The sequence below is a fragment of the Leucopleurus acutus genome (genome assembly GCF_964270905.1).
Source record: "Leucopleurus acutus genome assembly, chromosome: 5".
Taxonomy (NCBI): Eukaryota; Metazoa; Chordata; class Mammalia; order Artiodactyla; family Delphinidae; genus Leucopleurus; species Leucopleurus acutus.
Window position 1 is genome coordinate 110,118,202 of NC_139147.1, and position 19,496 is coordinate 110,137,697.

A 19,496-nucleotide genomic window follows, 5' to 3' on the forward strand; every position below is an offset into this window, starting at 1 on the left:
ACATAATCTATTTCAAAATGTGGATACATTATTAAAGTGAATCCCTTCACTAAGAGTGGGATCATAATTCATTTTTAAATGAATTTCATGCTATATGAAAACTATGTAGTTTTTGTGTTGTGTTTATAATAACAGAATATAATAAAAGTTTTTATTGATTATTTCCTAGAGTAAGTTACTTGAAATTTTTACTTTAATATATAAAATATATACTGCTGCTGTTTTATCATACTACTGCTATTTATTCCCATGGCAAATAATCACTTGTATTGAAAATACCTAAGATATGTGGAGCTGAACATCATGTAACCAACAATGAACTTTATATCTGACTACTCCTGCTTGAATTTAACTGTTTTTTTTCTTTTTCATTACTGAATGAGCATTTTACAATTAATGAGTTCTCTGACAATCTTTTGCTACGTCTCTTAAATAAACAACTAGGCTACAAGGTTAACCAGCTTCATTCATGAGTAAACTGTCCAATTTTTATCATTAACTGATGTTCAGGATTCTTTTAAAGTAAGGTCACATTGGTCTACACATGTTCCTCTATAAATTCATGAAGAAATAAATGCCTGAATAGATTCCCAGGTATGGGCTAAAGATTAATAAGTGCTAATAGAAATTCTTCAAGGCCCACCAAAATCCACACCATTTATAAAATGTCAGAAACCAATGCTAATATTTAAGGTAAAAGGAGGAAACATCAGTATTTCAAAGAGGGTTTAGCTTAGGCATACTAAATCATAGAATAATAAGGAACAAAATAGCCATATTACTTTAAAATGTCTAAATAAAACACTAGAAAGAATATTTTTTTAACAGTATTAGATATTAAGCCGTGGAAAACATTTCTAGCATTATTAGTGGCGTAGGTTCTATAAAGTGTCCTTTATTCTGACTGGAAGATGATCTCAAGCAATATAGGTATCTAAATTAGCACCATACTATTTAGGTAGCAGACATTGATATCACTTTGTCTATTTGGACTTACTTTAAAAAATTATCAGTGACTTCCCTGGTGGTGCAGTGGATAAGAATCTGCCTGCCAAGGCAGAAGACATGGGTTCGAACCCTAGTCCGGGAAGATCCCACATGCGGCAGAGCAACTAAGCCTGTGCGCCACAACTACTGAGCCTACACTCTAGAGCCCATGAGCCACAGCTACTGAGCCCTCATGACACAGCTATGGAAGACTGTGTTGTGTACAGCTCGTGCTCCGCAACAAGAGAAGCCAGCATGATGAGAAGCCTGCACACCACAACGAAGAACAGCCCGCGTACTGCAACGAAGAGCAGCCCCCACTCGCCACAACTAGAGAAAGCCTGCACATAGCAACAAAGACCCAACGCAGCCAAAAATAAAAATAAATAAATAAATTTATTTATTTAAAAAAATGATCAGACCCTTATATCTTATACAGAAATATTATATCTATACACCATGATCAAGTGGGGTTTATCCCAGGAATGCAAGGATTCTTCAATATATGCAAATCAGTCAGGGATACACCATATTAACAAACTGACGGAGAAAAACCATATGATCATCTCAATAGATGCAGAAAAATCTTTCGACAAAATTCAACACCCATTTATGATAAGAACCCTCCAGAAAGTAGGCATAGAGGGAAATTACCTCAACATAATAAAGGCCGTATATGACAAACCCACAGCCAACATCATTCTCAATGGTGAAAAGCTGAAACCATTTCCTCTAAGATCAGGAATAAGACAAGGCTGTCCACTCTCACCACTATTATTCAACATACTTTTGGAAGTTTTAGCCACAGCAATCAGAGAAGAAAAAGAAATAAAAGCAATACAAATTGGTAAAGAAGAAGTTAAGCTGTCACTGCTTGCAGATGACATGATACTATACATAGAGAATCCTAAAGATGCTACCAGAAAACTCCTAGAACTAATCAATGAATTTGGTAAAGTAGCAGGATACAAAATTAATGGACAGAAATCTCTGGCATTCCTATACACTAATGATGAAAAATCTGAAAGAGAAATTAAGGAAACACTCCCACTTACCACTGCAACAAAAAGAATAAAATACCTAGGAATAAGCCTACCTAAGGAGACAAAAGACCTGTATGCAGAAAACTATAAGACCCTGATGAAGGAAACTAAAGATGATACAAACAGATGGAGAGATGTGCCATGTTCTTGGATTGGAAGAATCAACATTGTGAAAATGACTATACAATCCAAAGCAATCTACAGATTCAATGCAATCCCTATCAAACTACCAATGGCATTTTTCACAGAACTAGAACAAAAAATTTCACAACTTGTATGGAAACACAAAGGACCCCAGATAGCCAAAGCAATCTTGAGAAAGAAAAACGGAGCTGGAGGAATCAGGATCCTGGACTTCAGACTATACTACAAAGCTACAGTACTCAAGACAGTATGGTACTGGCACAAAAACAGAAAGACAGATGAAGGAAACAGGATAGAAAGCCCAGAGATAAACCCACGCACCTATGGTCACCTTATTCTTGATAAAGGAGGCAAGACTATACAATGGAGAAAAGACAGTCTCTTCAATAAGTGGTGCTGGGAAAACTGGACAGCTACATGTAAAAGAATGAAATTAGAACACTCCCTAACACCATACACAAAAATAAACTCAAAATGGATTAAAGACCTAAATGTAAGGCCAGACACTATCAAACTCCTAGAGGAAAACATAGGCAGAACACTCTATGACATAAATCACAGCAAGATCATTTTTGACCCACCTCCTAGAGAAACAGAAATAAAAACAAAAATAAACAAATGGGACCTAATGGAACTTAAAAGCTTTTGCACAGCAAAGGAAACCATAAACAAAATGAAAAGACAACCTACAGAATGGGAGAAAATATCTGCAAATGAAGCAACTGACAGAGAACTAATCTCCAAAATTTACAAGCAGCTCATGCAGCTCAATATCAAAAAAACAAACAACCCAATCCAAAAATGGGTAGAAGACCTAAACAGACATTTCTCCAAAGAAGATATACAGATCGCCAACAAACCCATGAAAGAATGCTCAACATCACTAATCATTAGAGAAATGCAAATCAGAACTACAATGAGGTATCACCTCACACCAGTCAGAATGGCCATCATCAAAAAATCTAGAAACAGTAAATGCTAGAGAGGGTGTGGAGAAAAGGGAACCCTCTTGCACTGTTGGTGGGAATGTACATTGATACAGCCACTATGGAGAACAGTATGGAGGTTCCTTAGTAAACTACAAATAGAACTACCATACCACCCAGCAATCCCACTACTGGTCATATGCCCTGAGAAAACCATAATTCAAAAAGAGTCACGTGGGCTGCCCTGGTGACGCAGTGGTTGAGAATCTGCCTGCCAATGCAGGGGACACGGGTTCGAGCCCTGGTCTGGGAAGATCCCACATGCCGCGGAGCAACTAGGCCCATGAGCCACAACTACTGAGCCTGTGCCTCTGGAGCCTGTGCTCCACAACAAGATAGGCCGCGATAGTGAGAGGCCCGCACACTGCGATGAAGAGTGGCCCCCACTTGCCGCAACTAGAGAAAGCCCTCGCACAGAAACGAAGACCCAACACAGCCAAAAATAATTAATTAATTAATTAATTAAGACCACATATTAAAAAAAAAAAAAGAGTCATGTGCCACAATGTTCATTGCAGCTCTATTTACAATAACCAGGACATGGAAGCAACCTAAGTGTCCATCAACAGATGAATGGATAAAGAAGATGTGGCACATATATACAATGGAATATTACTCAGCCATAAAAAGAAATGAAATTGAGTTATTTGTAGTGAGGTGGATGGACCTAGAGTCTGTCCTACAGAGTGAAGTAAGTCAGAAAGAGAAAAACAAATACTGTATGCTAACACATATATATGGAATTAAAAAATATGGTTATGAGGAACCTGGGGCCGTAAAGGAATAACGACGCAGATGTAGAGAATGGACTTGAGGACATGGGGATGGGGAAAGGTAAGCTGTGACAAAGCGAGAGAGTGGCATGGACATATATACACTACCAAATGTAAAATAGCTAGCTAGTGGGAAGCAGCCGCATAGCACAGGGAGATCAGCTCCGTGCTTTGTGACCACCTAGAGGGGTGGGATACGGAGGGTGGGAGGGAGGGAGACGCAAGAGGGAAGAGATATGGGAACATATGTATATGTATAACTGATCCACTTTGTTATAAAGCAGAAACTAACACACCATTGAAAAGCAATTATACTCCAATAAAGATGTAAAAAAAAAAAATACTACTATGCAGGCACAGAGACACAATGTGTGAAAAGCATAGTGTTTTGTACATGCTAAGTTTTCAATAAATTTTACTTATCATTATTAAAAAAAAAGAAGTGTCATGTACCACAGTGTTCATTGCAGCTCTATTTACAATAGCCAGGACATGGAAGCAACCTAAGTGTCCATCGACAGATGAATGGATAAAGAAGATGTGGCACATATATACAATGGAATATTACTCAGCCATAAAAAGAAATGAAATTGAGTTATTTGTAGTGAGGTGGATGGACATAGAGTCTGTCCTACAGAGTGAAGTAAGTCAGAAAGAGGAAAACAAATACTGTATGCTAACACATATATATGGAATAAAAAAAAATGGTTATGAGGAACCTGGGGCCGTAAAGGAATAAAGACGCAGATGTAGAGAATGGACTTGAGGACGTGGGGATGGGGAAAGGCAAAGGGTAAGCTGGGATGAAGTGAGAGAGTGGCATGGACATATATACACTACCAAATGTAAAATAGCTAGCTAGTGGGAAGCAGCCGCATAGCACAGGGAGATCAGTTCGGTGCTTTGTGACCACCTAGAGGGGTGGGATAGGGAGGGAGACGCAAGAGGGAGGAGATATGGGGATATATGTATATGTACAGCTGATTCACTTGTTATAAAGCAGAAACTAACACACCATTGTAAAGCAATTATACTCCAATAAAGATGTTAAAAAAAAGAAATATTGTATCTGAATAACTTTAGAAACACATTTATAGATCATATAGTAAATATTATCATAACAACCGTTCCCTGAAGTGACTGTAGACAGCTAACAGAAGCTGGATTTCCAAAATGAAGTCATTTAAATTTCTAGAATATCATAAGGAAACGGCTTTGCTTTAAATACTAAAGTTTTAGAAGTTTATTTTAAAGTACAAAAAACTTTAGTTAGGAAGAATAAAATAATTATAGCTTAGACCTAACATGGTTTTATAGATTCAGCTTTATATGGTTTTATAGATTCTTTACAGTTATACTTTGCCTTTTGCTTTTGATACTGTGGTTATTTAAGCATAAGGTTACAAAATCGCCCTTTGTTTCAGAAATGTTTCTACAGAAACCACCATGCACAATTTTTCAATAGCAACTCAATGTCTATTAGTTTTTAAGGTTCTTTAAAAAAATTACTTTGTACAGCCAGGAAGCAGCCTGTTTCCAAAACTAAGTGTGACCTCAACCTTTTGCCAAGGAAATCCCTTTACATCCAGAAAAAATAATAATTTCCTTGACAAAAGGTTGGCATTCCATTTACCCTTTTAAAAAATCAACACATACTTCTCTTATTATGAATGAAAAATGGTCAAAGAGGCATCTTTTGGACCAGAACAAAGAAAATAAAAGTTACAAATAATTCTACATGTTTCTAATAAAATCCTTTTTTCAATTTAAAATTGGGGGTATAAAACAATTACATATTTACCTACATGATCACTTAACCAGTGATCAGTTACTGACATTTTGAGCTATGCAGACATAAGAAATGAGGGGGAAAAAAAATAAGCCCTTAACTGTCAGCTAACATGGAATGTTGCAAAATCCATATACTTTATTCACAGGAACTCTTATCCTGTTCGTATCTCTCTCATGTAAAAGTAATTCAAGTACTAATTTTCAAACACATATATGTAATAGGCACTTCATATATATTAACATTAATCCTCCTAGCAGCTCTCATGATAATTTAATCCTCACTTTATATATCAAGAAATTGAGACCCAGAGGTTAAGGAATAGCTCATAAACGGCAGAGCCATTGATGGAACTCAAGGGTTTCTTACTTCAAAGCTTGCATTCCTTTTTTACCATAAAGTATAATGATATGTTTTCTGAGCTAATTGGAATGGAGGAATGGCACAGTTGAATGCAGGCAATACCTTAACAAGAAAGAGAACTAGGGAAGAGACAAACAAATAGAAAAACTCTAATAAAAAAATAAACTGAAAAGTCAAGAAAATCACCATTAATGGCTCTGTAGGGTAGGAATAAATAACTCCACATGTTATAGCTTCTGAGGCTTTCACTAACCTAATAAACAGTGAAACTATAAGTAATAGTCATAACAGAAGTCTGTGTCATCAAAAAAAGAAAACTTAGGTTTTCTTCAGGATACTGTGTTAATAAGGCAGGAAGTTAGAAAAGTTATTTTAAACAGAGAAATTTTAATCCACGGGTTAAGATAAAAATGTTAATACTCAAGAGACAAATGTTAGCTGTCAAAAATTAATGTGCCACCTCTTGTTCTCTGAGGATGCCAGATGTAGAAGGTACTATATTAATATTATTTAAATTCACCTAGGCTTTTTATGGATATATGTTTTGGTTCATGGGGATATGTAGTGCAGAGCTTTGACAAATTAGATTGTTATGGTCATTTGTGTGAGCTTATAAATACTCTGTTATCCTCAGATTGTTAGATCTTAACCTCTGAAACTTTAGAAAGGAAAAAGACAACTTTAAAAAATTAAAGCTATTGAATCATTGTTGTACACCAGGAATTAACATGGTGTTGTAAGTCAATTATACTCAAAAACAAACAAATACACTCAGAGAAAACGCTATCAGATTTGTGGTTACCAGAGGTGGGAGGTGGGGAGGAGGGGAATTGGATAAAGGTAGTCAAAAGGTACAAACTTAAGGTACAAACTTCCAGTTATAAGATAAATAAGTACCAGGGATGTAATATACATGATACATATAATTAACACTGCTGTATGTTATATATGACAGTTAAGAGAGTAAAACCTATGAGTGCTCATTACAAAGAAAAAATGTTTTTTCGTCTAATTTTGTATCTATATGAGATGATGGATGTTCAATAAAGTTATTATGGTAATCACTTCATGATGTATGCAAGTCAAACCCTTATGCTGTACCTCTTAAACTTATACAGTGCTGTATGTTAATTATCTCAATAAAACTGGAAGAAAAATTTTAAAAAGAAAAGAAAAGAAAAATTAAAACTAAAAGTTACAAAACCATAATGACAATCGATCCAGGGACTTTCGTTGCTCATTACCGAAAAAGAAGCTAATTTGTATATCCTAGCAAGACTAAATTTAGCTTGCACTATACATATAATAGGCGTACAATAATCAATTGTTGAGTGAATGAATTTTGAAAAAACTGCTAAGGCAAACACCAAATGATGATGATGATGATACTAGAACAAGCTGAGAAAATTCTTTAATTTTAAATGTGCTATTTTATTGTTTCACAATTGCATGAGTTTTTTTCCCCAGGAGTGAATAATCTGGGCAGTATGTTCATATCTATTTTAGGAAGATCTTTTAAAATTGGCCTATTAGTTTTCTTTTGTTCTCAAACTCTGTTTTCCAACAAACCTACAAAATTTTTAACTGGTTTTTCACACACTCATGCCTGAGAGGTGCTGCTGTTGATCAATGAATCAGTGATGAAGATTTTAGTGCCTGCGGAAGAGGTAGGAATTAGGAATTCAGTCCTAAAATAGATACATGGGGGTCTAGAATTTGACATTCAAATGCTGGTTGCTTGATTCTCTTTCAATCCAGTATTCTCTTACGTTTTCTGATTTGGGATGGATTTTAGATATCTTATAACTCAACTTTCCACTCTGCACAGAATTTTTCTCCAGCATCCCTAGCAGATTGTTCTCTGACCTCTCCTTCATGGTACTCTCTCCTGGAGCTTTGGGGATAACTTTGCTCCAAAGTTATTAGAGGTTGGGACCTCTAATTACTGGAAAGTTTCTCTCTGTGTTGAATGGAAATCTTTCTTTGGAACAGCTACTCATTGGTTCTAGGCCTAAGCCTTTTGCAACCTCTTAGAAATGTCTCTCTAGCTTTAAATAGAGCCACTCTTCTGAGGTGACATCTTTGTTGGAATTCATCAAGCACTGGACCTAGGTCACATATATTCTGAGGATAACAGCAGTCACGGCTATGCTTGTGTAAACATGACATTTATCTTGAAGTGTTCTGTTACTCCTTTCTGAGACCCTCAAAAAGAAAAAAGAAAAAAAAAAAAGAAGGAAAAAGAAAAGTACTGGATTTCCAAATTTTACAGAATCATCGAGTTAGAAAAAACCCTCCAAATTTGAAATAATGGAGCCAGTATTGGAGCACCTCAACAGATATTCATAACCACGCACCTAAAATTGCCTGGACTGTGCACATCTGTTTTAATGGAGTTGACTGCATACTCTGGCCTATAGGTCCCACACCACACCTAGGGACAGAAATAGAAAAAAGAAAGCAGCATACTTAGGTTCCATCAAGGATTATTTGTTTGGGCAATCTGGAGGAAAAGCAAACTTCCTATCGCAAAAGTTAAATTGGAAGTCTGCATTCCTCAACCAATTACTCTTCAAATAATGTTCAATAATAGGCAGCCAGGAACATAATTATCATTAATACGGTCTGACGGTCTGTTACACACAATGAAAGTTAGTCAATCAAATGCTCTGCCACAATGGATTAAAACGAGAAAACTCAGTATGCAATATCTAATGTACTATGAAATTATAACTCAAGATGATTTTCATATCTATCAATCAAGAAAGATACAATACCTGGGCAAAATTCAAGAAGAACAGTTGTTTGTGATTTAGGTCAAGTCCAGGAAGTAATTTTTCTTCACCATGCTTTTTAACATAATTTTGATAGGCCTAGGCAGTTAATGAAAGAGAAACATGATGTTTATAATTTCCAAATTTATATATAAATCTATGCAAAGATCATGTAACCAAGTAATTAAACTTTTATATCAGAATCACCATAATAATATATTTAGTTATGGCAACCTACAAGTATTTAATGGATTAGAAAGAAAACTAGTATTTACTTACAAATGCTCTGAAAAGAACAAGATTAATGACTAACAGATGATAAAAGCCTAGCATATGTCAGATGATCAGCAAATGTTAGCTGAATGAATGGATGACTTAAATAGTGATGAAAAACTTATCTAAATGTTGTTATATAGATGGGTGAGTCTAGCCAGTTGGAAGAAAAGATTGCCAATGGAGTCTGTAATTGCTGTACTTGGCCTGGGTACTACTCTCAGCAAAAGAGACTCACACCAGACTTCATATGAGTGATTCCTGACAAAAGTCAAGGGAGTCTCTTAACAGCCCTTAGAGGCCTAGCACCCTATGATTCTAAGAATAAGGATGTGCAATTATTACGGCCCCCTGAAGACAGGGCAAAATAGATTGAACCTCAGTCACATTAAGAAACAGGAATTTAGATTACTTGAACATCAGGAAATTTTCTTAATTCTTAAGGATCTATAGACACTTGAAAAATGTAGCTTTCCTCTACTAAATACACTTAAGAAAAGGATTGACAACAAACTTTCTGAGATGTGTTAGTTTCAGTTTAATACAAAGAAAGGTGATATTAGATACACAGAAGATATATTTCTTTTCTTCTTACTTGCCATCAACATAGATTTATTGAGTCTGTAATGTGCAAAGATGCTGGGGATACGGGAAAGACTTGAGCCTACTCCTCTTAGGGAGCTCATAATCTAGCAGGGAGCATTACAAGTCAAGATTTCATGTATAATAACATATTTGTACAATTGTAATTTGCTTCATTATTATAAATCTGTACTTGTTCTACATGAGGATCTCCACGCAAGTACCCTTAACCCAGACTTAGGCTGAAGTTTTACAGCAGTGATTCTCAATCTGGTTGCGTATTAGAATCACCATGGAGGAAGCCCAATGCCTTCCACTTCCAGGCAAGATGGAGTGACAGGGACTGAATTTACCCTCCCACTGAAATGACAAAATGATAGACAAAATATATTAAACAATGGTTTGCATGACACTAGACATCAGGCAAAAAGGAAAGTCATCTCTGGGAGATGGTAAACAAATGGAGGAGCCTTACGATTGCCCCAGCTTTTTGACTTGAGCATTTCCAGGCCACAGAATAGAGCAGGAAAGCCCAGTGGGAGCCTGGCAGACTCCTTGAGAGGGTGAGGAAAAGGTGCTGAGAATTCAGGGACACCAAGGAAAGGGTAATGAAGAGGAGAAAGCTGCAGAGAAACAGACTCTCAGAGATCAATGGCCCCTCAGGTATTCAGCTGAGTACCTGAGTATGCATGTGAGCAAACTACCCAAGGCTAGGGAAGAAACTACAGAAAAGGATTAGAGATAAAAACGTCTGGTATCACACAAGACAAGAACGAAAGAGTCACACTGTAGGTCCTTGCCTCAGCAGTGAAGAATAATTATCCCTAGACTGAGCACTAGCCCAGACATGCCTAACAAATTGTAAAAGCAAGATCTGAAAGGACCAAGCCATTTCTGAGGAATTTAATGGCATCCTAGAATAAAGCTCAAGAATATTTAGAGGAAAACAAAAATATCCACCACCCAAAAAGGTAAAATGCACAACGTCTGGCATCCAGTAAAAAAATTTCCAAGTATTCAAAGAAGCAGTAATCTACCATCTCCCAGGACTTGGCTGGAACTCATTCTTTTGGAAACTTTGCAGCCAGATTAATTTCCCAAGCCTCACACTTTGATCATCCAGGGTCACTGCCAAGTCACAGGCCCCACCAGTCAACTCTCCTGCATTACTCTGATAATTCCCTCCGTCCCTCCAACCCAAACATCTCGATGGAGAACAAATAACCCTATATCCTCCCCCACTCCAATGAATATTCCATCCATCTTTATGTCAGTAGCCTGATTCTATCCTCTGGACACCTTGTCCCCTGTATCCTCTCAAGTGGACTCTTTTTTCTCCCACATGTGGGCTACCTCAGCACTGGGAAAACAACTCAAAATCATGCTCACTCCTTGCTGCTTCCAAGACCATTATTCCTCCACTGTTTTGTGAAAACCCCTACTTTTTCTTGTGCACATAGTATCCACTAGACCATGTTTAATCCTTGTTCAAATCATCAAATAATGGCATATTTTATAGAGGGTGCGAAGCTGGATCTCCAGTACCAAGGGCCAAACACATAGTAAAGCCCTCAGAAAGTATCGTCGAATGTTAAGAATGAAGGGAAGTCCAAATGAGATTCTAAGGGATGCTCCAACAATACAGTCCTCTGAGTCTAATGGTTTACACCATTACAAGGCCCCATGCTGGGACCATATCACTTCAGTCCCTCACTGTCATTGTAATGGACTGTAGTTTAATATTATACCTGTGGTTTATGTTGATTATTGTTCCCAAATACTGCTTCATCTGCCATGAAACTGAGGGTCATGCTCAGTACATCAATCAATGACTCTGAAATAAACCTTTCTATATACTATCTTTTCTAAAATAACTATTTCAGAGGCTATTTCTTAGAAAAATATCGCCTCCTCTGTGGAACTTGCTTATCTCAATTCTATCATTAAAATATTCTGTGTTTCCTTTTCTCCTTGGCTTCTTCAAAGCTTAGAGACTGGTATTCAGCTCAATCATATCAACTGTATTGCCCCTTCTGGTTAGCATATTTACAATCCCCTTTCTCCTTGTGAATTTTCCATTTTCTTGTCATCCATTTATTGCTTACATTATATGTCTTTTGCAAAAGGCTTTAAATGAGTGATTAAATATGATCAATATACACTCCAATCACTAAAAGGGGAAGAAAATATTACTCACTCTGTATGCTTGGCCAATACCACCATTATCAGCAATGTTTTCTCCTAGTGTGTTAATTCCATTGAGCTGTTAAAAAAAAAAGACACTTAAAGACCCTTAACTATGTTTGGATTGTTAAGAAAGCATCAATAGGGCTTCCCTGGTGGCGCAGTGGTTGAGAGTCTGCCTGCCAATGCAGGGGACGCGGGTTCGTGCCCCGGTCCGGGAAGATCCCACATGCCGCGGAGCAACTAAGCCCGTGAGCCATGGCCGCTGGGCCTGCGCGTCCAGAGCTTGTGCTCCGCAACGGGAGAGGCCGCAACACTGAGAGGCCCGCGTATCGCAAAAAAAAAAAAGAAAGCATCAATAATTCACTTAAGATTGAATATAACTTTTCAAGAGAATGCTGATGACATACATGCTGTCCACCTGCTAGGTCCCAGGAGAAGTTTCCATACTGGTACACCATGCATTGGGATTGGTCTTTAAAATTATTTGCAGACTGTTGAGTCCACCAGTCAACGAGGTCTCCATCCTTGTTAAAGTTTCTGCCTGGAATATATATTTATTTAACTAAAATGGGAACTTATTACAATTGCAATAAGATATCTTTAATTCAAAGTGCAAGGACTGAAATACCAGTATGTGAGAGAACATTAAACTGGACAGATGATGAGATAAACTGTTCAGCTTTCTCAACCAGAATTGATGAAACCCCGGCTGCTGGGACTCTCTTTGCTGATATGCCTTAGTATTAATCCAGGTATGTCACCCACTTGGCTGTTGATGTCTCAGCCCAGGCCATCAGACAAACACTCCTGAAATCATGACTTGCTTCTGTTGGATGGTCTGTTTGATTTGATGTTTTGAGATTGTAAAGATGTCAATATTTCACTCTGGCGTTCATTTCATATCTCAAACCCTTCATTAGACATTGCAGACTCATAGTTTTGCTATACTTCAAGTACAAAGAAAAAGTCACCTTTTCTCCTGGAGCTTTTTTGCTAATTTTTTTTTTTTTTTACTTTTCATTTTATATTGGAGTATAGTTGATTAACAATGTTGTGATAGTTTCAGATGTACAGCAAAGTGATCCAGTTATACATGTATCTATTCTTTTTCAAATTCGTTTCCTATTTAGGTTGTTACATGATATTGAGCAGAATTCCCTGTGCTATACAGTAGGTCCTTGTTGGTTACCCATTTTAATATAGCAGTGTGTACATGTCAATCCCAAACTCCCTAACTATCCCTTCCGCCCAACCCTTCCCCTTTGCTAATCTTAACTACATTGATCTTTCCCCTTTTGAGCTTTAGCAGCATTTATATACGTCATATGTTTGATACTTGATTTTATTATCTTTTAAACAGTTATCTATGATGTAGTGAATAAGAAAAGGGATATAAAGACAAGCTACCTGAACCCACATCCTGGTTCCACCAATTTCCAGTTTTGTAATTTTGAGCAAGTCTTATGTGCATCTATATTTTTCTGTTTGAAAAATGGAAAGAGTATTAATACCTACCTGTGAAGTTTGTTGTATAGTTTGAGTTAACAGAAGCTTAGTTAAGTCCTTCCTGTCTCCTTTTCTTCCTCTGTCTCTCTAAAGTTGGATTAAGGCTTCATTATTTTCCCTCTACTGTTATCTTGTTATTTTCTTTCCACTTGTGAATCGATCTTTGTTATAACTTCAACTATTACCTCTTTACATATTTTACATCCTTACTTCTATTCCTCTCAAATTTCATTTCGAAAACTATTTTGCATTTTGGGCAGCATGTAAACATTTAATTGCCTACTGTTTTCAAGGCCCTGAACTAGGTAGTAGGTGCAAGATGCAGCAAAAAATATGTCTCTGACCACAAGCAGTTAATCCTGTGGGCACCTTACTTTCTGAGTTTACATCTGATTTTTAAGACGTGGACTCTGCCCTCTAAAAGTCTAGAGAGATAAGACATAAACAATCATGAAATAAGACCAAACATTATCATTGGTGTTGACAAATATCACAATGTTTTCTCAATGTGAATATTTGTTTTATTCTGTCAGAGTAAAAAGCACACATTGCTAACCTCACTATTAGAAAATTCTGATCTTCTTAAGCAACAATTTAAAAGGAACACTAAAAGTGTGGTGATTATTAGACCAATGATATGCTGATGAATAAATGTGTTTTTGTATTGATAAATTATAATAACTCTTAATGAGGTTTACTAGGGTATATCTCAGCCAAAGAAAAGCATTAGTTGCACTTTACCATTGTCATCGAAGCCATGTGTGATTTCGTGTCCTATGACCATGCCGATGCCCCCATAGTTCAATGAGTTAGACTGCTGGGCACTGAAGAACGGGGGCTGCAGAATGCCAGCTGGGAAGACTATGAAGAAAGAAGACAGTTAAGACTACTTGTGGTTTTATTCTGTGATGACAGGCCTGGGGTTGGCTTCTTGCCTGCTAAGCTGTTTTCCAGTATGTCAGTTTCACTTAATTGTGTACAAAAATCTTCTGTGATAGAAACAAATGCAGGTCTTTTATTGTTGATGACAGTAAAGAGTTCATCCCAGAGTGGCACCACATCTGTGATTTATAATCATAATTGACTTTGTAACATCTATTAAGATTGTTTCCCCACTGTAAGGAGTTTAGAGCGAAGGAAAATTATCATCTTCATGCAGAAGGTCTTTTCCCCAACTGCAAATATTTGGGAGAAATAGTTACTTAATAATGAAAGTATTACTTTTAACGTGTCTAACATTTTATGCATCTACAATAGCTTAGTAAATAAACAGAGCCACTCAAACGAAAGTATCCCCCAATTACACCACCCTTATTTATTTTCATCAAGGCATGTATGACTATTTATGGTTGTTTGGTCCTTCTTTTTCTTGTCTGTCCCCATGGCACCTCAAATATTAGCTCATTGAGAGCACAGATTTGTTTGTACATACATGTGTTTGTTTGTTTTTGAGTCCATTTGAATTCTCAGTTCATTATCTCCAGCACCTAAAACTGGATGGTGCCTGGAACATAACAGGTGCTCAGGAAATGTGTTGAATAAATGAATAATCAATGATGATGAATGAATGAATGAATTTCCTACGGTGTCCTAAAGACTTTGCAAATAAATAAACTGTAATTTTTATGTCTACTCTGACATCTGTCTTACCTTGCTAACTTTCTACACTTAGGTGTCTCACACTATTTAAATTTCATGTGTCAGACATCAAACTCATCATTTTCCCTTCGAAGCCATCACTCTGACTTTATTATTTCTGCTAATAGCATGTGAAGGGTCTCAGTCACCCAAACTGAACATTTTGCTGTCTATCTTCGATGTCTCCTTTCTTTTACGAAGTCTCATATGATCTATTTAGGAAAAGATCAGGTCATGTACCTTCTTTCCAGTAGCATCTCTTCTGTTTATCTCCTCCTATCAGTCCTACTGCCACCTTCCTAGTTCACACTCTCATTCCTTGCCTCAAGAACTTAATTTCATAATCGGTCTTCTAACTTCCAGTCTCACCCTACTACAATCTATCCTAAATCCAACCTATCTTGTCTGCCAATAAAAGTGCCACTGTAGTCATTATTTCTCCTCTGCTAGAACACCTTTGATGGCTTATCATTGCCATGATAGATAATCTAGATAATCTAACTAGATACAGCCTCTTCTTACTGGCCTTTGTCTCTATGGTCTTCTATTTCTCTGCCTCCCCCATACTCTCCCCTTCCCTCATAACATCCATGGTTTTGTAATTGTATCTTTCATGTTCTACAATTCTAGTATCCACTGAAGCATTATGTTCTGTAATCGAAAAAAAAATCATTAGTTTCAACACCTACTATGCATGCAAAGCCCCGGGCCATTGCTACATGGGATATCAAGAATACAGGAGAAAGGCCCTGACCTTAAGAAATTTAAGACCTAGTTAATACAGAGTAGCAAATGTTGTTTCTTTGTCATTCAGGTGGAGTGAGTATGACATAACCTTGCAAGGTTTCAGGGATAAATATTAGATATTTACAGAGGAGACTTTAAAATACACTGGGCAATTTAAGTGCTCTCCAGATCTTTAAAAAAAATCTTGAAAGTTGCCATAACATTCAAAATTACAAAAAAAAAATACTTTTGTCCTTGGAGAATTTTGATGAACGTTATACCTCACGTGTAGCTGCCTGAGCTATCAACAGTGTCAAGAAATTATTTTTAGCTTGAAGTATAAAAATTATGTGCAGTACTTTATTAACTTAAAGTGAACACTATCTCCCACACTATGTACTTTGATTAAAATCCATCCATTATATAAAATGCTCTTATGAAATGTGCTATCAAGACTAAATATTAACTGTAAAGATCCTGCTGCTTTAATTATACCCTGATATGCCATTCTTCAGGCAAGTGATAAGATTTTTATGGCTCATATTAAATACTAGTCTTCAGGTTCAACTTTGCAAACTATGATTTCTCCTTTTACTCTGTCAGCTAAATGTCTATGATGAGGATTTTCCCCATTAGCCTTATCACTGTTACTAGTAGGCATCACAACTCTTGATAATAACCAACTGCTTAGTTGTGCATTTTTTATGTTCATGATTGTCAACAAGTTAGTTAATTAAATAAGTCATTGGTCCATGAAACAAAAGGCTGTTTCTACCCACCCCTAGCCCCTCACTGCCCTGGCTTATTTTTTTAAGGCTACAAGCAATTCGACTTTAGAATCTTTGATATAAAGCTCAAGAGTGCATTCAGATAAACTCAATTTTGGTGGAAAAAATTAAACATTGTTTTTTATATTAAATGAAACAGCAATATGTTCAGAAACATTTACTCTTAATTCTCAAGTCTGAAAATAAGACTCCTAAGAATGACTAAGACAAGTTTAGAAAATTTAATTATGTCAAGGTAGTCATAGATCACCCAGACTGAGTACACTAAATAATCCATAAATTTCCTAAAATTTAAAAAAAAATTCTTGTTAATGAAAAAGGAGAATGCAGCAGTAGTAAGACTTCCCAAATGACTTGATCATTCCCTTGGAAACGACTTGAAAGTTTAATAGGATGATTGAGTGGTGTCTGAAACTTACAGAGAAACATTTGACAAAACTTTCAAGCACAGCTTTCCTAACGGCATGAAAGATTCCTAAAGCTCCATGGAGTAACTATGAGTTATGACAAAAGTGGTGGGAATTGAATTAAACAGTAGAAATTACTAATATGAATAACTCCCTATACAATAATAAAACAAGTTATTTTTCACCATAACACAAAAAGACCAATCCCATTAGAAACTGTATGTGATCTAGCTTAGGGTATTTGTGTGAAGGTGGGAGGATCATTTATGAGACATGTTATTCTATACCAATTCTAATTCTGTAATGCACATCATATCAAGTTCATTAAGACAGTGCTGCAAAAGTTATATCTCTAGGTATAGATAGACACACAAATACACTTTTATCAAGAAGAAAGATACAGATCTGGATCTTCAATTGTTTTGAGTTAAGACAATCCCCACTCTGGAGATTTAAATGAATTGTTAAGGAGAAAACGTACACATGTCAAATATTTCTCCTCTTGCATGACACTTTCCCTTTCTCTGAACTGCTTTTATTAGCAGATAAGCATATGAAAAGCATATGAAAAGACGTTAGCAATTTTTCAGATTTCTTATTTCCATCATATGAATTTATCTTGAGTATCTTTAAAAGGTCTTTCTTATATATTAAGAATGTTTATCACAGCCATTTCTTGACTATTCAGAGGATATTTGTCTACTTTGTGAAATGCTAGCACACTTTTACCTTCTTTTTCCTTTTGCTGTACGCTTGTTTGGTTTGAATGTATTAAATTCAAAATGAGAACATTCTCAGGTCTTCTCAGATCAGGGAATCTCTGAGGCAGACCAATTTTGAGCCAGCCTCAGGGCTATGGGGTAATTCAAAGCCAAACTAGGCCCATCTTGACCTAAACTGGGTGGACCTGCTCTAGAGAAGAAATGAAAGGATGAACATGCCAGAATGGTCCCACAGGTCTGTATGGCTCTTCTTATGGGGATGAATCAGTGTCAGGTCTGATAGGATCCTGAGCTGGATTAAAATAAAGCAATATCCCTTAGTCTGCCCTAATGCAGAATTCAAGTCAAGGCCACCTCAATTTGCCCTGGGATTCCATTAAAAGTCAATTATCCCGTTCTGTCCAAGTCTACAATGAACTAGATCTTACACTGACAGACCTCAAGAGGTCTTCAAAGTGAAGACTCTCCCAAGATAATGGAGCTTCTAAGAAAAGGTCTGAATGGTGTCTAGGAATACATAACAAAGATAGACTGCATGGGTTCTGAGTTGATCATTAAACAGGCTCTGATCTAGGTTTAGGTAATCATTTCACTAGCTGGGAGATATATTACCCTAGACTTCGAACTAACTGACTTTAACCCAGTACACATGCCTTAATTATTACCTATTTGTTATATAAAGACAAACTTTTCTGATCATAATTCATTTTTATCTCATGTACCAAAATAAGCTCCAGATAGACTAAAGATTTGCTCCAAAAATAAAAATCTATAAAAATACTAGAAGAAAATGTGGATGATTTCTTAATTTAACACTTCGTAGGTTTAAAAGCAATGAGGGTGGGGGGGAATTCCCTGGTGGTCCAGTGGTCAGGACTCAACAACTTTCACTGCCAAGGGCCTGGATTCAATCCCTTGTCGGGGAACTTAGATTCCACAAGCTGCGTGGCGTGGCCAAAAAAATAAATAAATAAAATAAAAATAAAATAAAAGCAACGGGGGAAAGTGTCATCAAATTTTATCTTCCCTCTTGATTCTTGACTACACTGAGAAATGAAGGGCTGGACTGAGTACACCTGGAGAAGCTGGCTGTACTGTTTGTTTAGAATACTCCCACTGAAGTACTGAATCAGTTGGTTGCCTTTCTACATACCAAAAACCCTTGGGAAAAAATGGGCCTGTGAGATACTTAAGATACTTAAGTATCTGTGAGATACTTAAGAGAGAGTTTCAAGATGTCGCAGTATTCCCAGGAAGAGAAAAAAAATATATCTTTGTTATATTAAGCTATTTCATTATTCATTATATTATTCACTCATGTATTAATTTCTATGCATATTTCTGTGACACTACTACTAGGGAACATATAAAATTTTTTTGATCAGAAGTGGTTAATAAATAAAATTTCATATGGTTCAACCTAGCATAATTGACTTTTCAACTTTCTGAGCCTCTTGGAATCTTCTAGAAAAAAAGATGATAAAGAACAGGACCATCTCTGCCAGTGCCAGTGTACAAAATCGACCAAAAAATTGGATTTCTGAAAATTTGGTTCTTGGAATTTTAAACCACCTAAGATGCTGACACTTAGAAAGTCCTAAAGTTAATATAACTTTATGGCGATATAAGGGACTTTAAAAAAGTATTTAAAAATAAAATAAAAGTAGTTAGAAATAAGACAAACCATTCAACTATAAATGAGAATATTGTAAAAGAAACAAAACTACTTAGTGTGATTTACACTGATTTAAATTTTGCTATTATAGTGAAAAGAGGTACATGGATGCATTTACTTTCAAGGAGGATAT

At 36.4% G+C, this 19,496-nt stretch overlaps 1 protein-coding gene across 6 annotated transcripts in view; it reads right to left on the reverse strand.

The window, feature by feature from the left end:
- Positions 1 to 19,496, reverse strand: part of MME (membrane metalloendopeptidase) — a 91,811-nt gene that overhangs the window by 4,611 nt on the left and 67,704 nt on the right. For 4 of the 6 annotated variants that reach the window (XM_082840173.1, XM_082840170.1, XM_082840171.1 and 1 more), the window contains 5 exons: positions 14,149 to 14,268; positions 12,309 to 12,442; positions 11,912 to 11,977; positions 8,863 to 8,958; positions 8,443 to 8,519 (listed from right to left, as the gene is read on the reverse strand). In XM_082840173.1, the coding sequence (XP_082696299.1) occupies positions 8,443 to 8,519; positions 8,863 to 8,958; positions 11,912 to 11,977; positions 12,309 to 12,442; positions 14,149 to 14,268 (493 nt within the window). Of the gene's footprint in view, positions 1 to 7,885; positions 7,971 to 8,081; positions 8,520 to 8,862; positions 8,959 to 11,911; positions 11,978 to 12,308; positions 12,443 to 14,148; positions 14,269 to 19,496 lie in introns of those variants that run through there. The other 2 variants (XR_014326242.1, XM_082840174.1) reach the window with 2 other exon arrangements.